Source organism: Oncorhynchus kisutch, linkage group LG6 (assembly GCF_002021735.2).
Source record: "Oncorhynchus kisutch isolate 150728-3 linkage group LG6, Okis_V2, whole genome shotgun sequence".
Lineage (NCBI taxonomy): Eukaryota > Metazoa > Chordata > Actinopteri > Salmoniformes > Salmonidae > Oncorhynchus > Oncorhynchus kisutch.
In genome coordinates, this window is record NC_034179.2 from 47,425,618 (window position 1) to 47,452,386 (window position 26,769).

General features: G+C 41.0%; 1 protein-coding gene across 2 annotated transcripts in view; it reads right to left on the reverse strand.

Moving 5' to 3' along the window:
* Positions 1 to 26,769, reverse strand: part of LOC109892926 (transmembrane protein 132E) — a 373,494-nt gene that overhangs the window by 11,590 nt on the left and 335,135 nt on the right. For both annotated transcript variants that reach the window (XM_020485814.2, XM_020485813.2), the window contains exons 6-8: positions 25,104 to 25,309; positions 22,537 to 22,816; positions 12,524 to 12,718 (exon numbers count right to left, since the gene is read on the reverse strand). In XM_020485814.2, coding sequence (XP_020341403.1) covers positions 12,524 to 12,718; positions 22,537 to 22,816; positions 25,104 to 25,309 — 681 coding nt within the window. The remainder of the gene's footprint in view (positions 1 to 12,523; positions 12,719 to 22,536; positions 22,817 to 25,103; positions 25,310 to 26,769) is intronic.

Consider the following 26,769-nt stretch of genomic DNA (forward strand, 5'->3'; position numbering starts at 1 on the left):
GGCAGTCAGGCTACCTCTGGCGAGCACATGGAGGGCTGTGCGGCCCCCCAAAGAAATGCCACCCCACACCATGACTGACCCACCGCCAAACCGGTCATGCTGGAGGATGTTGCAGGCAGCAGAACATTCTCCACGGCGTCTCCAGACTCTGTCACGTCTGTTACATGTGCTCAGTGTGAACCTGCTTTCATCTGTGAAGAGCACAGGGCGCCAGTGGCGAATTTGCCAATCTTGGTGTTCTCTGGCAAATGCCAAACGTCCTGCACAGTGTTGGACTGTAAGCACAACCCCCACCTGTGGGCGTCGGGCCCTCATACCACCCTCATGGAGTCTGTTTCTGACCGTTTGAGCAGACACATGCACATTTGTGGCCTGCTGGAGGTCATTTTGCAGGCCTCTGGCAGTGCTCCTCCTGCTCCTCCTTGCACAAAGGCGGAGGTAGCGGTCCTGCTGCTGGGTTGTTGCCCTCCTACGGCCTCCTCCACGTCTCCTGATGTACTGGCCTGTCTCCTGGTAGCGCCTCCATGCTCTGGACACTACGCTGACAGACACAGCAAACCTTCTTGCCACAGCTCGCATTGATGTGCCATCCTGGATGAGCTGCACTACCTGAGCCACTTGTGTGGGTTGTAGACTCTGTCTCATGCTACCACTAGAGTGAAAGCACCGCCAGCATTCAAAAGTGACCAAAACATCAGCCAGGAAGCATAGGAACTGAGAAGTGGTCTGTGGTCACCACCTGCAGAACCACTCCTTTATTGGGGGTGTCTTGCTAATTGCCTATAATTTCCACCTGTTGTCTATTCCATTTGCACAACAGCATGCAACATTTATTGTCAATCAGTGTTGCTTCCTAAGTGGACAGTTTGATTTCACAGAAGTGTGATTGACTTGGAGTTACATTGTGTTGTTTAAGTGTTCCCTTTATTTTTTTGAGCAGTGTATTTTTATTTCTGCATTTTGTGTCGCGCCTGCAGGGTTGAAATATGTTTTCTCTCTTAAGTTTATGGAGGTGCTATCCTCATTTAATAGCATTGTTTGCTTTCGCAGAAAAGCCTTTTTGAAATCTGACATGTTGGCTGGATTCACAACATGTGTAGCTTTAATTTGGTATCTTACATGTGTGATTTAGATTTTTATAGTAATTTATTTAAATTTGGTGCTCTGCATTTTCTCTGGCATTTGGCCAGGTGATATATCCCAGAGAGGTTAAGTACTGCAATGCATCTCCTCCTCATGGGCTGCACCAGATTTGCCAGTTCTTGCTGTGAGATACCCCACTCTTCCACCAAGGCACCTGCAAGTTCCCGGACATTTCTGGGGGGAATGGCCCTAGCCCTCACCCTCCGATCCAACAGGTCAAAGAAGTGCTCAATGGGATTGAGATCTGGGCTCTTCACTGGCCATGGCAGAACACTGACATTCCTGTCTTGCAGGAAATCACGCACAGAACGAGCAGTATGGCTGGTGGCATTGTCATGCTGGAGGGTCATGTCAGGATGAGTCTGCAGGAAGGGTACCACATGAGGGAGGAGGATGTCTTCCCTGTAACACACAGCGTTGAGATTGCTTGCAATGACAACAAGCTCAGTCCAATGATGCTGTGACACACCACCCCAGACCATGACAGACCCTCCACCTCTAAACAGATCCTGCTCCCGAGTACAGGCCTCGGTGTAACGCTCATTCCTTTGACGATAAATGCGAATCCGACCATTACCGCTAGTGAGACAAAACCGCGACTCGTCAGTGAAGAGCACTTTTTGCCAGTCCTGTCTGGTCCAGCAACGGTGGGTTTGTGCCCATAGGCGACGTTGTTGCCGGTGATGTCTGGTGAGGCCCTGCCTTACAACAGGCCTACAAGCCCTCAGTCCAGCCTCTCTCATCCTAATGCGGACAGTCTGAGCACTGATGGAGGGATTGTTCTTTCCTGGTTTAACTTGGGCCGTTGTTGTTGCCATCCTGTATCTGTCCCGCTGGTGTGATGTTCGGATGTACCGATCCTGTGCAGGTGTTGTTACACATGGTCTGCCACTGCAAGGACGATCAGCTGTCCGACCTGTCTCCCTGTAGCGCTGTCTTAGTGGTCTCACAGTACGGACATTGCAATTTATTGCCCTGGCCACATCTGCAGTCCTCATGCCTCATTGCAGGATGCCTAAGGCACATTCACGCAGATGAGCAGGGACCCTGGGCATCTTTCTTTTGGTGTTTTTCAGAGTCAGTAGAAAGGCCTCTTTAGTGTCCTAAGTTTTCATAACTGTGACCTTAATTGCCTACCGTAAGATGTTAGTGTCTTAACGACCGTTCTACTTTTGCATGTTCATGAATTATTTATGGTTCATTGAACAAGCATGGGAAACAGTGTTTAAACGCTTACAATGAAGATATGTGAAGTTATTTGGATTTTTACACATTTTCTTTGAAAGACAGGGTCCTGAAGAAGGGGCGTTTCTTTTTTTGCTGAGTTTAGTTTATGGCTCATTTATAGAGTAAAAGAGGGGATGTTTAGCAAACACAGTGGTGGCAAAATTTTCCTGTGAAACAAAATCAAATGATGTGAAATAGCCTGAGAACCCCTCTGAGAGTTCCACTGGCAGAGGGACTGACTGCCTTTTATGGCCCAGGCCCAGATAGCAATTTAGGACAATACTTTACCCTAATTACATTTTAAGGTGCCAAGCAGCGAAAGGCGAGATAAATTGTAATTTAATGCCAGGGCCTGATGGTAGAGGTTTTTTGGTCAGAGCAAAGAGAGAGTTGGTAGAGAAACAATAGCCATTGTCCCCCAATTGCCTAGCCATTGAAACCTGGCTGTGTTCTCTCGTCATGGGGAATATGAATGAACACGGCCTAAGTGTGGAAAACACAGTGTGATCCAGCTTCTCAGGATAAGGTGGACTTGTGGCCAATTATTTCTTTGTGAGGATTAGAGAAACCAAAGTCCCAGTTGCCATCGTTGCCAGGCTCAAACACGACGGAAATAAGACCGCATTCCTCTGCCTCTTATTAAACAACATTTATTTTTGCTTGTATGATGTGACGTTCCCTGGGAGATTTTTGTAATAAATCTGATTTTTTCCCCCACTCCCGTATCTAGGGGGGTTGTTTGGGCTCAGCACGGCATTAAGGCAAATAGGTTAATGAGCAGTGCGAGCGTCAACAGTCCGTCTTGTGGATGTGTGCTGCTTCCCCACAGTTGTTCCTTGTAACTTTTAAAAAATCAATTCCAGGATAATATACGCGGACTGGATGCAGTGTTATAAACAGTAAGACCAATTAGAGAGAACGTTTCCCTATGGAAATCAATGTGTTATGAAGATAAGAAAGACACTTCAACAGGAGTTGCTCTGCCAGCTATAGACACTCTTAAGAAAGACACCCATGCGTTAAATCAAGGTATCAAAACAACTTAGATTGAATTAAGTGTCAGTTAAGATGTCAGTCTCCATAAGCAACTGCTTTCGTCTTACGCTTTTGCCGCTTTCAAGGAACGGGACACTAATCCAGACGCTTATAAGAAATTCCGCTACAACCTCTGACGAACATCAAACAGGCAAAGCATCAACACAGGACTAAGATCGAATACTACTACGCCGGCTCCGATGTTCGTCAGATGTGGCAGAGCTAGCAAACTATCACAGTTAACAAAGGGATAATCAGTCGCGAGCCTACCAGATGAGCTGCATGCCTTCTATGCTCGCTTTGAGGCAAGCAACACTGAACCATGCATGACTGCACCAGCTGTTCCGGATGACTGTGTGATCTCACTCTCTTACCAGGATGCATCAGCATGCGCTGATCAGCTGGCAAGTGTCTTCACTGACATTTTCAACCTCTCCCTGACCCTATCTGTAACATCTACATGTTTCAAGCTGACCACCATAGTCCCTGTGCCCAAGAATGCCAAGGTAACCTGTCTAAATGACTATTGCATCGTTGCACTCACATCTGTAGCCAAGAAATGCTTTGGCTCACATCAACACCATCATCCCAGACACCCTGGACCCAGTCCAATTAGCATACCCCCCAAACAGATCCACAGATGACACAATCTCAAATCTCTATAAATCTCTATTGCACATCCAGTCCGCTGCCCTCTTCCACCTGGACAAGAGGAACACCTATGTGAGAATGTATGTAAGTATAACTAAGCTCAGAACCCTGGGACTGAACATCTCCCTCTGCAACTGGAGCCTGGACTTCCTGACGGGCCACCCCCAGGTGGTGAGGGTAGACAACAAATCCGCCATGCTGACCCTCAACACAGGGGCCCCTGAAGGGTGTGTGTTTAGTCTCCTCCTGTACTCCCTATTCACCCACGACTGTGTGGCCATGCACGACTCCAACACCCTCATTACATTTGCTTACTACGACGATGATAAGACAGCCTATAAGGATTAAGTCAGTGACGCCAGGACAACAACCTCTACCTCAATATCAGCAAGAAAAAGGAGCTCCTCAGTGTCCCATCACTAAGGAATTTACATGATCCACACACACCAACACAGCTGGGATGGCAAGACAATACCTCTTTCCCCTCAGATCTTAAAAAGTTATACAGCTGCACCATTGAGAGCATCATGACTGGCTGCATCACGGCTTGGTATCACGGCTTGCGGCCATCCGACCGCAAGGCACTACAGAGGGTAGTGCGTACAGCCCAGTACATCACTGGGGCCGAACTCACTGCTATTAAGAATCTATGTACGAGGCGGTGTCAGAGGAAGGCCCTAAAACCTTGCCATAGACTGTTCTGTCTGCTACCTGATGGCAAGCGGAAGCAAAGAGTCTGGAAATAACAGGACCCTGAACAGCTTCTACCCCCAAGCCATAAGACTGCTAAATAGTTAACCAAATAGCTACCTGGACTATTTGCATTGAGCCCCGTTTGAACTAACTATTTTGACTCATCACATACGCTGCTGCTACTGCTTATTATCTATCTTGTTGCCTCGTCACTCCACCCCTACCTTTATGTACATATAGTGCCTTCAGAAAATATTCAGACTCCTTGACCTTTTACACACTGTTAGGTTACAGCCTTAATCTAAAATTATTATTATTTTTAAAAATCTGATCAGCAATCTACACACAATTTTAAAAAATCTGATCAGCAATCTACACACAATACAAGCCAAAACCAGGTTTTTAGAAATGTTTGCAAATGTATATAAAAAAACAAAACAGATATACCTTAATTAGATAAGTATTAAGACCCTTTGCTTTGAGACTCGAAATTGAGCTCCAGTTTCCATTGATTATCCTTGAGATGTTTCTACAACTTGATTGGAGTCCACCAGTGGCCAAATTGAATTGATTGGACATGATTTGGAAACACACATGTCTATACAAGGTCCCACAGTTGACAGTGCATGTCAGAGCCATGAGTTCGAACCAGCCATGTGTTCGAAGGAATTGTCTGTAGAGCACCAAGACAGGATTGTGTCGAGGCACAGATCTCGGGAAGAGTACCAAAAATGTCTGCAGCATTGAAGGTCACCAAGAACACAGTGGCCTCCATCATTCTTAAATGGAAGAAGTTTGGTACCACCAACACTCTTCCTAGAGCTGGCCGCCCGGCCAAACTAAACAATCGGGGGAGTAGGGCCTTTGTCAGCGAGGTGAACAAGAACCCAATGGTCAATCTGACAGAGCTCTAGAGTTCCTCTGTGGAGATGGGAGAACATTCCAGAAGGACAACCATCTCTGTAGCACTCCACCAATCACGCACCTAAAGGCACCTAAATAAGGCACCTAAAGTCTCAGACCCCGAGAAACAAGATTCTCTGGTCTGATGAAACCAACATTAAACTCTTTGGCCTGAATGCCAGGTGTCACGGCTGGAGGAAACCTGGTACCATTTTTCAGTGGCAGGGACTGGGAGAATAGTCAGAATCGAGGCAAAGATGAACGGAACATAGCACAGAGAGATTATGGATGAAAACCTGCTCCAGAGCGATCAGGACCTCGGAAGGTGAACATTCGCCCCAGTCTAACAGGACAACGACCCTAAGCGCACAGCCAAGATAACGCAGGAGTGGCTTCAGGACGAGTCTCTGAATGTCCTTGAGTGGCCCAGCCAGAGCATCGAACATCTCAGGAAATACCTGAAAATAGCTGGCAGCAACGCTCCCCATCCAACCGTATAGAGCTTGAGAGGATCTGCATAGCAGAATGGGAGAAAATCCCAAATCAAAATATAATATTTTAGATTCTTCAAAGTAGCTAACCTTTGCCTTGACAGCTTTGCACACCCGTGGCATTCTCTCAACCAGCTTCCTGAGGTAGTCACCTAGAATGCATTTAAATTAACAGGTGTGCCATGTTAAAAGTTAATTTGTGGAATTTCTTTCCTTCTTAACTGCTTTGGGGCAGTATTGGGTAGCTTGGATGAAAAACGTGTCCAAATTAAGCTGCCTGCAACTCAGCCGTAAAAGCTAGAATATGCATATAATTAGTACATTTGGACAGAAAACTGTTTCTAAAACTGTTTGAATGATGTCTGTTAGTATAACAGAACTCATATGGCAGGCAAAAACCTTAGATTTCACACTTCTGGGTTGGATTTTGTAGTTTGTAGTTGCAGGCAGCTTGGTTTGTAGTTTTTCAACTCAGCCCCAATTGAAGATACAGGGTCATATTAGTTAGGTTTCACTTCCCAAGGCTTCCACTAGATGTCAACAGTATTTAGAACCTATTGTGTAACCTATTGAGGTTTCTACTCCAAAGGAGGGGCTCAAAAGGGCTCTTTGAGTGAGTGGTCTGGCAGAGTGCCACAGCCTCGGTCTGGCACGCTCACGTGAAAGGTAGCTACGCTCCACTTCATTTGTACAGGCAAAGGAATTGTCCGGTTGGAACATTAACTTCTTCGCTCTTTTAATTTTTGGATGAAAAACGTTCCCGTTTTAAACAAGATATTTTGTCATGAAAAGATGCTCGACTATGCATATAATTGACAGTTTTGGAAAGAAAACAATCTGACGTTTCCAAAACTGCAAAGATATTGTCTGTGAGTGCCACAGAACTGATGTTTCAGAAAAAACCCAGATAAATATACAATCAGGAAGTGCCGCATTTTTTAAAACTGCCTCATGGCAATGACTCCTTATATGGCTGTGGAGGAGCTAGGAGTCAGCTTACCTTTTCCACGTTTTCCCCAAGGTGTCTGCAGCATTGTGACGTATTTGTAGGCATATCATTGGACGATTGACCCTAAGAGACTACATTTACCAGGTGGTCGCTTGGTGTCCTCCGTTGCAATTATTGCGTAATCTCCAGCTGCAAGTACTTTTCCGTTTGCTACTGAGGAGAAACCCAACTGCCACGAAGGATTTCTCATCAAATAGATATGTGAAAAACACCGTGAGGATAATTCTAAACAACGTTTGCCATGTTTCTGTCGATATTATGGAGTTAATTTGGAAAAAAGTTCGGCGTTGTAGTGAATGAATTTTCGTTTTTTTTTCTTAGCCAAAAGTGATGAACAAAATGGAGAGATTTCTCCTACACAAATAATATTTTTGGAAAAAATTAACATTTGCTATCTAACTGAGAGTCTCCTCATTGAAAACATCCGAAGTTCTTCAAAGGTAAATGATTTTATTTGAATGCTTTTCTTGTTTTTGTGAAAATGTTGCCTGCTGAATGCTAGGCTTAATGCTATGCTAGGCTATCAATACTCTTACACAAATTCTTGTGTAGCTTTGGTTGAAAAGCATATTTTGAAAATCTGAGATGACAGTGTTGTTAACAAAAGGCTTGTGTTTCAATATATTTATTTCATTTCATTTGCGATTTTCATGAATAGAAAAAGTTGCGTTATGCTAATGCGTTATAGTTTAAGTATTTTTCTGTTGATTTCTCAGCCAAGCAGGATGAACAAACGTGACGTTTTTCACCTACAAAAATATTATTTTGGGAAAAAAGGTGAGTGAGAGTGAAAGCATCTGAAGTTCTTCAAAGGTAAATTATTTAATTTGGTTGCTTTTCTTATTTTTGTGAAAATGTTGCCTGCTGCCAGCACAGACTAGCATAGCATTATGCCATGCTAAACTTACACAAATGCTTGTCTAGAGTTGGCTGTGTTTGAATATATTTATTTCATTTCATTTGCGATTTTCATGAATAGGAAACGTTGCGTTATGGTAATGTGCTTGAGGCTATGATTACGCTCCCGGATACGGGATTGCTCGTCGCTAGAGGTTAATGAAGTTTTATGTTAAAAACATCCTAAATATTGATTCCATACTTAAGTTGGCATGTTTCTACGGGCTGTAAGGGAGCTTTTTGAACTTTTCGTCTGACGTTCGGCACGACCTGAGCGCGCTTTTGGATTTGTTTACCAAACGCCCTAACAAAAGTAGATATTTGGACATAACTGATGGACATTATCGAACAAATCAAACATTTATCGTGGAACTGGGATTCCTGGGAGTGCATTCTGATGAAGATCATCAAATGTAAGTGAATATTTAAAATGCTATTTCTGAGTAATGTTGACTACCCAATATGGGGTGTATCTTTTTGGCTGCTTTGTTGCCTAAAGGTTGTACTCAGATTATTACATGGTTTTCTTTCTCCGAGGCTGTGACACTCTGCCAGACCACTCACTCAAAGAGCCCTTTTGAGCCCCTCCTTTGTTCCCTAAAGGTTGTACTCAGATTATTGCATGGTTTGCTTTCTCCGTAAAGTTTTTTTGAAATCTGACACAGCAGTTGCATTAACCTTTTGTGACTAGGGGGCAGTATTTTCATTTTTGAAAAAAAAAATGTTCCTGTAGTAAACAGGATATTTTGTCAGGACAAGATGCTAGAATATGCATATAATTGACAGCTTAGGATAGAAAACACTCTAACATTTCCAAAACTGTAAAAATATTGTCTGTGAATATAACAGAACTGATGTTGCAGGCGAAAGCCTGAGAAAAATCCAATCCGGTATTGCCTCATGTTTTGAAAGCGCTGCGTTCCAATGTGTCCCTATTGAGCAGTGAATGGGCTATCAACCAGATTACTCTTTCTCCGTATTCCCGAAGGTGTCTACAGCATTGTGACGTAGTTTTACACATTTATGTTGAAGAATACCCGTAGGCGGCTACATTGCGCAAGTGGTCACCTGATGCTCCCAGAGAGATTCTCGCGTAAAATACAGAGGTAGCCATTACTCCAATCGGTCCTACTGAAAAACTAATTGTCCCGATGGATATATTATCGAATAGATATTTGAAAAACACCTTGAGGATTGATTATAAACAACGTTTGCCATGTTTCTGTCGATATTATGGCGCTAATTTGGAATATTTTTTTGCTGTTTTCGTGACTGCGATTTCCTGGGCCATTTCTCAGCCAAACGTGAAGAACAAATGGAGCTATTTCGCCTACAAAAATAATATTTTTGGAAAAAAGGAACATTTGCTATCTAATTGGGAATCTCGTGAGTGAAAACATCCGAAGCTCATCAAAGGTAAACGATTTAATTTGATTGCTTTTCTGATTTCCGTGACCAAGTTACCTGCTGCTAGCTGGACAAAATGCTATGCTAGGCTATCGATAAACTTACACAAATGCTTGTCTAGCTTTGGCTGTAAAGCATATTCTGAAAATCTGAGATGACAGGTTGATTAACAAAGCCTAAACTGTGTCTCAATATATTTCACTTGTGATTTTCATGAATAGGAATATTTTCTAGTAATATTTATGTCGCGTTATGCTTATTAGTGTCAGATGATGACAACGGTCCCGTTCACGGGATGGGGTGTCACTAGAGGTTAAGGAGAAGTTTATCTAAAGTTCCATGTATAATAGTCGTATCTTTATCAATGTTTATTATGAGTATTTCTGTAAATTTATGTAGCTCTCTGCAATATCACTGCATGTTTTAGAACTACTGAACGTAACGCGCCAATTTATATAAATATGAACTTTATCAAACAAAACATACATGTGTAACATGAAGTCCTATGAGTGCCATCTGATGAAGATCATCAAAGGTTAGTGATTCATTTTATCTCTATTTCTGCTTTTTGTGACTCTTCTCTTTGGCTGGAAAATAATAGCTGTGTTTTTCTGTGGCTTGATGGTGACCTAACAATCATTTGTGGTGCTTTCACTGTAAATCCTTTTTAAAATCAGACACTGTGGCTGGAGAATTTTATCTTTAAAATGGTGTAAAATACTTGAATGAGATTTTTGTTGTTTTGAATATGGCGCCCTGCACTTTAACTGGCTGTTGCGGGGGGTTCCGCTAGCAGAACGGGGTTCCGCAGTCCTAGACACGTTAATGCGTTTGAGCCAATCAGTTGTGTTGTGACAAGGCAGGGGTGGTATACAGAAGATAGCCCTATTTTGTAAAATACCAAGCCCATATTATGGCAAGAACAGGTCAAATAAGCAAAGACAAACAACAGTTCATCATTAGTTGAAGACATGAAGGTTAGTCAATATGGAACATTTGAAGAAAGTTTCATCAAGTGCCTATAATGAAACTGGCTCTCATGATGACCGCCACAGGAAAGGAAGACCCAGAGTTACCTCTGCTGCAGATGATAAGTTCACTAGAGTTACCAGCCCAAATGAATGCTTCACAGAGTTCAAGTAACAAACACATCTCAACATCAACTGTTTGGAGGAGTCATGGTCGAATTGCTGCAAAGAAACCACTACTAAAAGGACACCAATAAGAAGAAGAGACTTGGCTTGGGCCAAGAAACACGAGCAACCGACATTAGACCGGTGGAAATCTGTCCTTTTGGTCTGATGAGGCCAAATTTGAGATTTTTGGTTCCAACCGCTGTGTCTTCGTGAGACACAGAGTAGGTGAACGGATGATCTCCACATGTGTGGTTACCACCGTGAAGCATGGAGGAGGAGGTTTGATGGTGTGGTGGTGCTTTGCTGGTGACACTGTCTGTGATTAATTTTGAATTCACGGTACACTTAACCAGCAAAGCTACCACAGCCTTCTGCAGCTCCAGGCTGTGTACAGACTATTTGACCAAGAAGGAGAGTGATAGAGTGCTGCATGAGATGACCTGGCCTCCACAATCTCCTGACCTCAACCCAATTGAGATTGTTCGGGATCAGTTTGACTGCAGAGTGAAGGAAAAGCAGCCAACAAGTGCTCAGCATATGTGGGAACTACTTCAAGACTGTTGGAAAAGCATTCCAGCTGAAGCTGGTTGAGAGAATGCCAAGAGTGTGCAAAGCTGTCATCAAGGCAAAGGTTGGCTATTTGAAGAATCTCAAATATAAAATATATTTTGATTTGTTCAAAACTTTTTGGGATACTACATGATTCTATGTGTTATCTCATAGTTTTAATGCCTTCACTAATATTCTACAATGTAGAAAATAGTAAAAATAAAGAAAAACCCTTTATTGAGTAGGTGTGTCCAAACTTTTGACTTGTACTGTACCTCAATTACCTTTTACCCCTGCACATCGACTAGGTACTGGGTAACCCGTGTATATAGCCAAGTTATCGTTACTCATTGTGTATGTATTCCTCGTGTTATTATCTTGCTATTATTTTTCTATTTTTCTCTCTGGATTGTTGGGAAGTGCCCTTAAGTCAGCATTTCACTGTTAGTCTACACTTGTTGTTTACGAAGCATGTGACAAATAACATTTGATTTGATATCTGTATGTAACGGCTAGCATATACATTTCCTTCGCTTTAAATAGGCAAATTACGTTATGTACTGTACTCAGTACTGTATGTTTAGTTTAATAAACTGAACATCCATTAGTTGTTTTCCTTGAACTTATCTATTCAATGGTCTTCATCAGGACGTAGAACGGCATGAGGCGAAAGTCAAGGCTATAACTGTGGTTGACAAACTTACTATCCCGACACGCATGTACGATGTATGATTTGCATATATGATATGTAATATAGTCGTTCACTAAGGAACATTCATAAAGACCCGCTGTACAACCCACTCCAAATAATGGCGGTGCTCAAGCTGAAATACTTTGAGAAAAGAAATATGAATGAAAATAATGTCTTCTTGACACCAATTCGTTAAAATATGGTTTAAATGGCTTTCAATGTAAAGAGGTACTATATAGAGAGAGAAATTGCTACAGTACAGTGTTATGTTCGCTGGAGTGACCTTCCTCCAAAGTTGTGTGAAGTCATGTCCTGGCACAGTCAGACACTTACCATGGCAATGCCTTCTGTAATTTCAGGCAGCTAATTTGACAATGTTTATCATTTTGACCTGACAATGTCTTCTGTCATTGAGTATCTTTGAAGGCCAAAAAAAAGGGGGTCTGTACATTGCATAAGAGCTTTTGGTTCTATGAGTCAGGCAGTTGCTGTGGTGTTCTATTAACACCATCAAAAGACGTGAAGCTGAATATGTACCTTGGTGAAAATAAACTCACCTATACTCACCTGAGTACCAAGCAATATGATGACAGGTGGCTTATGTATATAAACATATACTTACTGACATCCACACATAAACTTAATGACATCCGCACGTATCATCTTATCTATTAATGTATTAGTATAGTACCTGCTTTGGTGCAGTAAGTGTCTGCAGGCCAGTTGCCTTGGCAACCATAGTGTGACTGTTGCCAGGGCTGGGCTGTATTGACAGAGCAAGTCCGGAGATAGCATGGACGCGAAGTTCCAAGATGGAGACTTTCTCGTCGGTGACGGAAAACAGCGTCTCTCCCAACATGGCCTCCACGGCGAGTGGAGACTCCACCTGCAAACAACAAGAGACCATTTGACTGTCACACCAATCCTTTTGTGTCATGACAGATGGAAATACAGGCAAGCGGGATGGCTTGCATACATGAGTCTGTCTACGCGTCTGTCTTTCTGTCCGTCTTGTGTGTGTGTGATATATAAGTCACTTGAGCCAAAACATACACACAGGAGACCGGATGATGGCCATGCTGCCATTAACAGGCTCCCAGGGCTCGAAAATAATCCACATTCGACTTCTCTCCAATGGCTGGTTAGCAAAAAACTTTTGAATTCATCGGATGGCCTCAGGGCACAAAATATAAAATAAAAACCCTACCCATCTCGAGCTAATCCTGGAGCCTTTTGGGGAAAACTGGCAATTGGCTTTTCTCATTATCTAAATAGCTTATTCACCTTTTGTTCATTAAATGTTTTATTTAATCGAGGTCTCTTTTACAGATGAGCAAACAAACACATTTTTCAGAAAAAAAGGTCCTCAATCAGCCATCTGAATTGCCCTAGAGGCACAAATCATCACATTTTTGAGAGTTTGGGAGATTATTCCATAAGTAAGGTGCAAAAAAACTAAAAGCAGATTTACCTAACTCAGTGGAGATTGAAGGGATCTCCAGAGTTAGCCATCTCTGAGACCATGTCTGGTAGCTCATATGCCCGTATGTTAACAATGAAGTAAGGTATGGCAGAAGTTGTGGAAGAGGGCTTTATAAACAAAAAGAGTGCAATGCATCGATCTACAAGACTTTCTGATACAGAATGCAGTGATGTGTACTGAACCTTTCGCCCGCTATAAAGCGTAGTGCGCTATGATAAACTGCGTCCAATGGCTTCACTATAGTGGCATCTGCCTTCATATAGATGATATTGCCATAATCTATAACCGATATGAATGTTCACGAAAATGGTTAGCTCCTACAGACAGTGTAATAAATGAATAAAATCTTATTTACAATGAGGGCCTACACCAGCCAGACCTGTACGACGCTGGGCCAATTGTGTGCCGCCCAATGTGACTCCCAATCACGGCCGGTTGTGATACAGCCTAGATTCGAACCAGGGTGTCTGTAGTGACGCCTCTAGCACTGAGATGCAGTGCTTTAGACCGCTGCACCACTCCGGAGCCAAATGGATAGTTGACTTATAAAGTTTCACGAAAGGAGGGGAATTCAGTTGAATGATGATGCACTCTCAGCAGTACAGTTTATTTTCTTGTGTTATGTGCCTGTGTTTTCTCACTCTCATTTGAGTTGCCGATGCGGTAGCAGAAAATTATCAGGGTGAATAACTGAGCTCTGTTTTTGTTTGGCCAAAATGAATGTGGATAACCTATTCACAATGAAATGTGTAATTACAAACAGAAAAAAATTGAATAAGGTAGACATAATCCTAGGCAGACAAATGGACCACTGCCATGGTTTCTGATGGCTAGGATAACACTAAGAGTTTCAGCAAAACATTAATTTACATTTTGTTTTAAATAAAGTACATTTTAAGGCCAGCCTTTTAAAAGTGTGGACTGTACATATTGTATCTAGGTCAAAGCTAATGCAACACAAAATGTGACTCATACCACACATACAGTAGGTACATGCAGTACATAGGTCATAGGTTAGGATGCACTTCTCCTCTACTAACAACCATTATCAAGTGTTCCCTCACTCCGTCACAAGTGTGGAGTTGATAAAAATGGGTGTTATAAGTGCACATTAACAATGTCTTTGGTTGTGTCCCAAATGGCACCCTATTCCCTATATGTTTTTTGTTTTATGGGCCCTAGTCAAAAGGATTGCACTAAATAGGGAATAGGGTACCATTTGGAACACAACCATGGCTCCTGTCTCCTCTAGTCCACAGAAAGCTTTTATCTTCGACAAGGAGAATGATAAAACATGTATACAGTGCCTTCAGAAAGTATTCACACCCATATACTTTTCCCACATTTTGTTTTTTACAGCCTGAATTGTACGTTGATTAAATTGAGATTTTGTGTCACCGGCCTACACACAATACCCCATATTGTCAAAATGTAATTATGTTTTAGCAATTTTTACAAATTAATTAAAAATGAATAACTGAAATGTCTTGAGTCAAAAAGTATTCACCCTCTTTGTTATGTGTTAAACAAGTCACATGATTAGTTGCATGGACTCTGTGTGCAATAATAGTGTTAACAAGATTTTTGAATGACCTACTTATCTCTGTACCCCACACATACAAGGTCCCTCAGTCGAGCAGTGAATTTCAAACACAGATTCAACCACAAAGACCAGGGAGGTTTTCCAATGCATCGCAAAGAAGAGCACCTATTGGTAGATGGGTACAAATGTTAAAAAAGCAGACATTGGATATCTCTTTGATCATGGTGAAGTTAATAATGACACTTTGGATGGTGTATCAATACACCCAGTCACTACAAAGATACAGGCGTCCTTCTTAACTTAGTTGCCGGAGAGGAACGAAAGTGCTCAGGGATTTAACCATGAGGCCAATGGGGACTTTAAAACAAGAACATTGAAGTTACTTAACAATATTAACCTAAATGATAGAGTGAAAAGAAGGAAGCCTGAAGAGCATTAAAAAAAAATTTAAAACATGTTTCCTGTTTGCAATAAAGTACTAAAGTAACACCACAAAGAATGTGGCAAATACATTAATTTAATGTCCTGAATACAAAGCTTGGGGCAAATCCAACACAACGTATCACTGAGTACCACAAGGATTAGGTAGTTTTTAAGGACAAAAATAAATGGAACAGAGATAAGCACAGACAAAATCCTACAGGAAAACCTGGTTCAGTCTGCCTTCCAACAGACACTGAGTGACAAATTCACCTTCCAGCAGGACAATAACCTAAAAAGCAAGACCAAATATATACTGGAGTTGAAGGTTCCTGAGTGGCCTAGTTACAGTTTCTTAAATCTATGGCAAGACTTGAAAATGGCTGTCTAGCAATAATCAACAACCAACTTGACAGAGCTTTTTAAATATTGTACAATCCAGGTTTTCAAAGCACTTAGAGACTTACCCAGAAATACTCACAGCTATAATTGCTGCCAGGTGATTCTAACATGTATTGACTCAGGGCTGTGAATACTTATATAAATGAGATATTTCTGCATTTCATTTTCAATATTTTCAAAAATGTTGAGTATTGTGTGTTCATTTTGAATACAGGCTATAACAAAACAAAATGTGGAATAAGTCAAGGGGTATGAACACTTTCTGAAGGCACTGTATACAGTATACACTACATGATCAAAAGCTTGTCAAAGATCTCATTCCAAAATCATTGGCATTAAATATGGAGTTGGTCCCCTCTTTGTTGCTATAACAGCCTCCACTCTTTTGTGAAGGGTTTCCACTAGGGCCCCGAGTGGCGCAGCGTTCTAAGGCACTGCATCTCAGTGCTTGAGGGGTCACGACAGACATTTTGGTTCGAATCCAGGCTGCATCACAACCGGCCGTGATTGGGAGACCCATAGGGCGGCGCACAATTGTCCCAGCGTCGTCCGCGTTTGTTCTGACTTGCCTCGTTCAATAAAGGTTAAATTAAAAATATATATAATTATGTTTGGAACATTGCTGCGGGGACTTGCTTCCATTCAGCCACAAGAGCATTAGTGAGGTTGGCACTGATGTTGGGCGATTAGGACTGACTCGCATTCGGCGTCCCATAGGTGTCCAATGGGGTTGAGGTCAGAGCTCTGTGCAAGCCAGTCAAGTTCTTCCCCATCGCACTCAACAAACCCATCACTCTCAACAAACCCTAAAGGGAGAGCATACTATACAAGGAAATTCTCAAAGCTGCTAATGAGAACCTTGACGACCGTGTACCTAGCCGGTGGGGTGCCCCCACCCAGGCAGTGGCAGTGCTGGCAACACTAGCTGCAGTAACCCATGGGGAGGGGGTCACACTCGGACATTCAGATAGGGGGTATATTAATGTGACTCTGGTGGCACAAAATCAAAAGTCTGACTGCATGGAGATGCTTGGGAATACGGTCAATACGGGTGACCGTATTGTGGGTGTTTCAGGAAAAGGTGTACATTTGACCTCCATCATCTAGGATGTGACAATAGTTAATAAAATCTCTCAATTTTTGCCAATTTTTTTGCGCGGTCTTGCAGGTCTTCTCATGCAGCTGCAACAGTAAGTGCATTTGTAAATCAGGACCTTTCTTGAGTTGGGCTCTGGGATGGTGCAACTGTTGTGTGGGGGGAAAGGGTTGAGTGTGTGTATCCCACAACTGTTGCAAGGAGTAAATGATGTTAGGTACAATAGAGGATGATCTACAGCTATATATAATACAAATCGAGGTGAGGGCGATGCATTTGGCAGTTGATCTACTTCAATTCGAAGGATGGATCCCAGTCTGTTCAGGGCTATGGGATGTGGGGGGTCGGAGGTGGTGTTCAGGGCATTGGGATGACGGCCCAGCTCAGGATGAGGAGGTCTTTTAGCAGGTGGAATGGTGGGGACCAATTGGAGGTTTACTTAGTAGCAATGCAAATATCATGGTACAGCTATATAGACACTCAATCATCATGTTACTTTTTAATGGTACGTTTACAAACATATATTTTGATAAATAGTATTGAAAGTTGTGTCTCATTATGGTAAGTGGTGAAATAAGTATAGCCAGTTACAATTGTAATGGCCTCGCAGATAATAAGAAAAGACGATCAGTATTTACCTTGCTAAAAGAGAAGGAATATAATATCTATTGTTTACAGGAAACCGATTCAACAATTTTAGATGAAGTTTTGTGGAAATAGAACTGGGGGGGCCGAAATATACTTCTCCCATGGGCAAAGAAATTCAAAAGGGGTGATGGTTTTAATTAACAGTAATTTTGAACCAAATGTGCAAATTGTCCAAACAGATTATCAAGGTAGATGGATTATTTTAAATATGTTATTGGACAATAAACAGATATGACTTATTAACCTATACGGTCCGAATAATGATGATCCAAGCTTCTTTGAAAATATATATAAGAATTTATCAACTCTACAAGCAACACTAGACTCTATTATTATGGTGGGAGATTTTAATACGGTCTTAAATACCTCTATGGACCGGAAAGGAAATCACACTTCAAACGATCACCCTCAAGCACTTAAGGAAATCATGAATGTCATGGATATATTGGAATTAGTGGATATATGGAGACTTAAATACCCTGACCTAGTGAGATATACATGGCGGAGGCTTAATCAAGCTAGTCGTCTTGACTACTTTCTTATGCCATTCTCTCTGGCACCAACAGTTTAAAAAGTGTTGATAGGTGACAGAATGCGGTCGGCTCATCACATAATTGGCATATATATTACTCTTACGGAATTTCCACGTGGGCGAGGATATTAGAAATGTAATCAAAGTTGTTTAGATCTAGGACAGAATAATTTATAACAGACTTTTTCAGACATAACATAGGTACAGCAGATCCCCTTATTGTATGGGACACGTTTAAGTGTGCATTTAGAGGCCATGCAATTCAGTACTCATCAATAAAACAAAAGCGTCCATATTAACAAAGGAAATTGAAGGACTAACAGTACAGTTTAGATAGCAATAAAAACGGTACCATAGAGGCACAGAATAAGTTAGAGGGGGAAAAAAAGAAATGGAGGAACTTATTCAAGAAAGATCCAGTGTTATAGATTATAAAAATAAAGCAAACTGGATGGAATATGGGGAAAAATGCACCAAATTCTTTTTCAATCTTGAAATGCTACCAATTTTTTTTAATTAAAACTTGTTACAAATGATGGAGTCACGCATGATTCACCAAATTATATTTTGAAAGAGGAAGTAAAGTACTTTAAGAATATATAAATGGTAGATTATCAGACACGCAACAAAAAGGTCTTATATCATTATTACTGAAACAGGACCCAAGTGGTAAAAATAAAGATCCAGTCCATTAAAAAAATTGGAGACCTCTTACACTTCAGTGTTGTGACGCAAAAATCCTAGCAAAATGCTTGGCGCATAGAATTAAAAAAATATTGTCAGATATTATTCATCCTAATCAGACAGGTTTTTTACATGAACTGGAGATAATGAATTGGAGATAATATAAGACTAGTTCTGGAAACAATAGAATACTATGAAATATTGGGGACACCAGGCCTGGTTTTCATAGCTGATTTTGAAAAGGCTTTTGATAAAGTAAGACTGGAGTTTATATATAAATGCATAGAATATTTCAATTTTGGGGAATCTCTTATAAAATGGGTTAAAGTTATGTATAGTAACCCTAGGTGTAAAATAGTAAATAATGGCTACATCTCAGAAAGTTTTAAACTCTCTATAGGAGTAAAACAAGGTTGTCCACTATCGGCATATCTATTTATTTTTGCCATCGAAATGTTAGCTGTTAAGATTAGATCAAACAATAATATTAAGGGATTAGAAATCCGTGGCTTAAAAACTAAGGTGTCATTGTACGCTGATGATTCATGTTTTCTTTTAAAACCACAATTAGAGTCTCTCCACAGCCTCATAGAGGATCTAGATACTTTTGCTATTCTCTCTGGATTAAAACCAAAGTATGATAAGTGTACTATATTATGTATTGGATCACAAAAAAATGCTAATTTTACATTACCATGTAGTTTACCACTAAAATGGTCTGACGGAGATGTGGACATACTCGGTATACAAATCCCAAAAGAAAGAAATTATCTCACTCCAATACATTTTTATAGAAAGTTAGCAAAAATAGATAAAATCTTGCTACCATGGAAAGGAAAATATCTGTCTATTTGTGGAAAAATCACCCTGATTAACTCTTTAGTCATATCACAGTTTACCTATTTGCTTATGGTTTTGCCTACATCTGGTGACCTACTTTTTAAATTATATGAACATAAAATATTCATTTTTATTTGGAAAGGCAAGCCAGATAAAATTAAAAGGGCCTATTTATATAACGAATATGAATTCAGAGGGCAGAAATGATTAAATATTAAAGCATTAGACCACTCACTAAAGGCATCAGTCATACAAAAGGTATACTTAAATCCAAACTGCTTCTCTAGTAAATTGGTACGAATGTCTCATCCTATGTTCAAGAAGGGCCCATTTCCCTTTATTCAGATTACACCGGCCCACTTTCGATTGTTTGAAAAGGAAATAATCTCCAAAATATCTTTATTTTTTAAACAAGCCTTAGAAAGTTGGTTGCAATTTCAGTTTAATCCACCTGAAAAGACAGAACAAATAATACAACAAATATTGTGGTTAAATTCGAATATACTAATTGATTAAAAAAACTAATTTTTCGAAGAAATTTAAAAAAAATGTATAATTTTTGTGAATGATGTCATAAATTTAATTTAAGGACCAAAAAACTGATAGCTGTGCCATATAAATTGCAAAATAGTTGGGAAGAGATTTTCGATGTACCCATTCCATGGCACATGGTTTATGAATTGACACGCAAAACAACGCCGGATGCAAAACTTCAAATTTTTCAATTAAAATTATTATACAAAATTCTTGCAACTAATAGAATGTTATACTTACAAAGGCAGTTTGGAACTCAGGAGTGAGTGTTTCAACCGAGGATAGACAAATTTTACACGCTACGCACTTCAGTACTCGGCGGTCCTGTTCTGTGAGCTTGTGTGGCCTACCATGTCGCGACTGAGCCATTGTTGCTCCTAGACGTTTCCACTTCCCAATAACAGCACTTACAATTGACTGGGGCAGCTCTAGCAGGGCAGAAATTTGACGAACTGACTTGTTGGAAAGGTGGCATCCAATGACGGTGTCCTGTTGAAAGTCACTTAGCTTTTCAGTAAGGCCATTCTACTGGCAATGTTTGTCTATGGAGATTGCATGGCGGTGTGCTCAATTTTATACCCTTCAGCAACGGGTGTTGCTGAAATAGCCAATCCACTCATTTGAAGGGGTGTCCACATACTTGTGTATATATAGTGTATATTGACTAATTGTGATTAAGTAATGTCTCTCACAACTGTGTAAACAATACAAAATTGGACTCTTACACCCTTTGTAGTGCCATACTTTTAGCCAAAGAAATAATTAGCTTTCCAAAAAAGAGAGAAGGAAGAATGGTGGGGAAGGCCAAAGCATACATTTCACAAAAGTGCTGATCCGACCTTTAATTCGGGGTTCACAGCAAACTTGTGAAACCCATTGTTATTCTTAGATATCAAATTACTCAAACCCTCATATCTGACACCCCATTTGACTTAAAGACGTGGAACTTTGTATGTAGGTGTCTTTCCTCATATGTCCAAATAAGACTAAATTTGGTATGCAGGCCCATGGTACATCTCTTAGTTGGTTAAAAGATGGCTGATGGCTTTTATGTATCCATTTAAATCCTTTGTAAATCCACTTCACAATGGCCTATCAACTTGAATCGTTTTAGGGTAATCAAAGACATTACCATGATTAACCATGTTAAGTTTGGCATTGACATCTTAAAAAAAGAAAGAAACTATTCTGCCCAACAAAGGCAAAACGTAGCAACTACGTATTTTTTTCTTCTTCCGGGAAAATCTGACTTAAAAGTTAATGGATTCTATTAAAATGTAACATGTTTCAAGTTAAACTGTAATTTGTTTGCATCCTGTGTTGTGAATGATTAGTTTAGGCTATGAAACTGTGTGTATGCTAATTTAGAAACCATGACCTAATCAGAGAAGAGGAAATTGCATAGGATCAGAGAGCAGGGTCAGGCCCAGAACAGAAGATGGACGAAGTGGGATCTGGCTAAACAAAGAGAGGAGCATGGACATTCCACAGGGGAGCCAGAGGGAAACTCATTGGGGTCATAAAATGTATAGCTGGTGAGGTGACAACTACAAGGGGAGAGTATGAAATGGGTTGTGAACTTTCTAAATGGATGCACTCAGCTGAATTAAACACTTGAAACTTCTCTTGAGCTTTTGGTCTCAATTCCTTATTGCAAAGAGGTTGCAATAGCATTTTCTTTTAAACAAAGTATTTTTCTGTCTAGACAGACAGCAATTTATGATTCTCCATGATATATTCTGATCAACTGGCTTGATCTTGTGTCAGGAAAATAAATACCACATTAATCAGATAATATACCTAGCCATTAGAACAGATCAAATATTTTAGTTACTTTGTTTTGCCTTTGTAGGGCAGTATTAACAATTCACGTTTGTTCTAGGCTACTCTTAATTTTCTAGGACAGACAGGTCCAGCAGTCCTTGTGCACCCTAAAATATGCTATAAACTTGATATCTTTTGATTTCTCCCAGCCTTCTAAGCCATTGATCACTCAGGTTGGTAAAGCTGGTAACTGCACAGTGGGAGACTAGGCGGATGACCATATAGAGAACATTCCTATGCAGATGAAGCCATCTTTAAAAGGAAGGATGACCACAGACAGATCTCATTCATCATTTAATCCTCGTAGAGCATTCCATTACAAATACGAAATATGTTTAAGTATTGAGGGAGAGTTGTACTTTTCTCGCTGTCCAGTTTGTCTAGGTCAGTGTGCATGAAGCAGAACATATCTTGTCTCGCACTCTCCAAGCGCTTCTGCATATTACATCTGCACTTTGGTCAAGTGTGATCCAAGCACTCTACATCAGTGTCAAGTTACTATTAGCCTCTAGGGCTCTAGCCTATAATGCTTTTGAGTGCAAGAACATCAATTAAGGAAAAGAGACCATTGAAAAAAGCTATTTAATTTCTCAGACTTTGGAGACCTAGCCAATGTTCTATAGCTTCAGCACAGTGAATACAATTGAAAGAAGCTACTTCACTTTTCAAACTTTGGAGAACTAGCCAAGGTTCAATACCTTCAGTACAGTGGACCCCAGCTCCAGGCCCACCAGCACAGTGCGGTCCACCAGCTCAGCTATCCTGGGGTCGACCACTTTCAGCGAGTCTTGCACCAGGTCGGTCACATCCACCTGCCAGTCAGGCCCCAGCATGGTGATGACCTGGTCGGTGCCCTCGGTGGAGGTGGTGTGGAACTGGGTCAGGACCTTGACCAGGGTGCGCTGGTACTGCAGGGTGCAGCCCCGACTCACTCGCCGGTCGTCCTCGTCGTCATCCACGTCACTGTCTCTGGCGCTCCTGATTGAGAGAGGGGGGTGACAAATGTTCAATGATGTTAGTATCAGTACCGTAACCATGGTCAATATCGTTGCCGGTATCAGTTCCATTACCAGTGTCAATGCCATTACCCATGTCAAAACCGTATCCAGTGTCAAAGTTTACAACAACAAAGGTGAACCACGTAAAAATGTATTTGCTTTACTATTTACTAAACAGTTTCAGCAGTTTATCATAACCTTTAATTGATGCATGTTTACTTAATATGTTTGTGGAAGATGCTGTAGTGTAGTTAAATCCTGCGTCCTGTTTCGGGAGATTATGTTATTAATTGCTTCTTATCATTATATAATTAACATCATAGCACTTGATGTGACGAGAGGCCCAACACTAATCCATATGGGGGACATTTGTTACAATGTCTGTTCCAATGTGCCCTTCGTGAGGGAAAAATCCTACAACCTGGCACAAAACTACAAAAACGACCAATCAAGCAAGATTTGGACGTGTGCCTTCCATTCTTTCCTCAGCAGTCTGACATGCTGCCGGCATTCCCTAAATGCTAAAAAGCTCTCCTCTGTTTCCAAGGGTAATTAATCTTTGCTCTGACTCATCCTTTCAGATAACTTGAGAAGCAGGAGCGACAGCGAGCAGTCAGTGACTGACAAAGCATTTACCATCCATTGATTCCCGGAGCCCGCCTGAATATCAAGCAGGCCTGTCCTGTGTTCCCTAAAAGGTCTGACAATACTCGAACATGTATCACGTCCCCTGGCAGGCTGACGTTAGACATTTTAAGGCTAAAATGTGCTGTTCGCCTGTGTTCCTCATCTTGTACAACAAAGCCGCAATGGCAGTGGAGAGACAGACGAGAGTGTAGACGAGCGTTCAGTTAAGACTAGGTAAAACGAGAGAAAGCATGACTCTCTTCATTGAGTATCATGACTCTCACACAGGTCAGAGAGAGTTTGCCAGGTTGAGGCTGTACCTGGAAATACAATTTTTTCCTCTTTCATTACCCATTACTGGATAACAAGGCCAGTCAGCAATGCGCTGGGGAATGGGGAGGGGGGGGGGGGGGGGGGAGAGGAGGAAAGTGAGGCAAAAGACCATTCAATTATTATAAATTAATATTGTAAAACAACTGCAAAAAAAATCTATGTAATACGCAGTGAAGTTTTTTTGTCCATGTTCTGACGATGTCGCAAACATCTAGGTAAGAAAATATGAATACATAGCAGTTAATGTAGTTCATGGTTTAGAAAATGTGAAACCCTAGCGGCCTATTTCCCGGACACTGATTAAGACTAGGATTAAGAACCATTCTCGATCGAAAATCTCTATTGAAATAGGTTTTTCAGCTAGATTTAATCAGTGTCTAGGAAACCGGCCCTAAGAACATGCAGTGAATTTAGTGTCAGTCAGACGTAAAATTGGCTTAAAGTCCTGTTCTCAGTCAAACTTCATAGTTTAGTTCAATTATTTAAGAGGGATAAGTGTGATTATTTGAAACCATGGGCTGGCTTAAACTCTAATAAAACATGTGTGCACAGGCAGTAGCTGTGCTAAGATGCCTAAACATTGCTTAGGCAGGATCCCGTCCCTTGAACGACATTGTTGTGGAAAACTCAATCCAAAGATCTAGGCAGTGACTATTTACAGTGTAGTAGTACATCTTTAAACAAGCAGCTGCAAAGGAGATCTGTCTCTGATCAGTCTGGGAAGAACTCGGTTGCATGTCCCTCATATAGGGCGGCAGGTAGCCTAGTGGTTAGAGCATTGGGTCAGTAACCGAAAGGTTGCTAGATCCCCGAGCTGAGAAGGTAAAAATCTGTCGTTCTGCCCCTGAACAAGGCAGCTAACCCACTGTTCCTAGGCCGTCATTGTAAATAAGAATTTGTTCTTAACTGACTTGCCTAGTTAAATAAAGGTTAAATCAAAATAAAATAATAAATATAGAAGGATAAAACAATTGATTGATAATACAAACATATTGGATACACACCGGTTTCTTTATACAAGCAACAGTCCCATAACACAATGGCCTTGTGTTAGGGTGCAGACATAACAGGAGTCTATGAAATGCAGTTCATTCCAGAACAGAGCATAAACCTTGAGAAGTTAATAACAGCTCACCACAAATTCCACCACCACAACATGTCACATACGACTTAACATATACGATACATGACAGACGATCGAAACAAGAGTGTGGTAATCTCAAATGTAATTCAAACTCAGTAAAAGAAACATCAGCTTGAAAACAGCAGTGCACTCCATGTTTAGTGTGTGGGCGAGTCCTTCCTACCTGCGGTCAGGAAGAATGGGTACCCTCCAGCCCTTGATGAAGCTCAGGTTGCTGTCGGACAGTTCCACTTGGAGGGGGAGTTTGGGCACCCACACGGTCAGCTCCAGGGGGGCACTGAGGTGCTCATAGCTGAAGATGACCCGGGCATTCATGGAGCCCCGTGTCTCTTTCCCGTTCACAAACACATAGTCACAATTCATGGACACCTGCGAAAGAGGTGATGAGTCAATAGTCATATGATAATGTATCTGCCATTGATATGGGTGATATAGTACAGTATGGATGCAGGAGTGGCGTCAACCACCTACAGTGCATTCGGAAAGTATTCAGACCTCTTGACTTTTTCGACATTTTGTAACGTTACAGCCTTATTCTAAAATTGCTAAATTATATATTATTTCCTCATCACTCTAAACACAATACCATATAATGACAAAGCGAAAACAGGTTTTTCATAATGTTTGCAAATGTATTACTATAAATAAATACCTTATTTACAATCAAATCAAATCAAATTTTATTTGTCACATACACATGGTTAGCAGATGTTAATGCGAGTGTTGCGAAATGCTTGTGCTTCTAGTTCCGACAATGCAGTAATAACCAACAAGTAATCTAACCTAACAATTCCAAAACTACTACCTTATAGACACAAGTGTAAGGGGATAAAGAATATGTACATAAAGATATATGAATGAGTGATGGTACAGAGCGGCATAGGCAAGATGCAGTAGATGGTATTGAGTACAGTATATACATATGAGATGAGTATGTAAACAAAGTGGCATAGTTAAAGTGGCTAGTGATACATGTATTACATAAAGATGCAGTAGATGATATAGAGTACAGTATATACGTATACATATGAGATGAATAATGTAGGGTATGTAAACATTATATTAGGTTGCATTGTTTAAAGTGGCTAGTGATATATTTTACATCTGAAACTGACCATCCTACCAATCCTCGACTTTGGCGATGTCATTTACAAAATAGCCTCCAATACCCTACTCAACAAATTGGATGCAGTCTATCACAGTGCAATCCGTTTTATCACCAAAGCCCCATATACTACCCACCATTGCGACCTGTACGCTCTCGTTGGCTGGCCCTCGCTTCATACTCGTCGCCAAACCCACTGGCTCCATGTCATCTACAAGACCCTGCTAGGTAAAGTCCCCCCTTATCTCAGCTCGCTGGTCACCATAGCATCTCCCACCTGTAGCACACGCTCCAGCAGGTATATCTCTCTAGTCACCCCCAAAACCAATTCTTTCTTTGGCCGCCTCTCCTTCCAGTTCTCTGCTGCCAATGACTGGAACGAACTACAAAAATCTCTGAAACTGGAAACACTTATCTCCCTCACTAGCTTTAAGCACCAACTGTCAGAGCAGCTCACAGATTACTGCACCTGTACATAGCCCACCTATAATTTAGCCCAAACAACTACCTCTTTCCCAACTGTATTTAATTTTAATTTATTTATTTATTTTGCTTTCCTTTGCACCCCATTATTTTTTATTTCTACTTTGCACATTCTTCCATTGCAAAACTACCATTCCAGTATTTTACTTGCTATATTGTATTTACTTTGCCATCATGGCCTTTTTTGCCTTTACCTCCCTTCTCACCTCATTTGCTCACATTGTATATAGACTTGTTTATA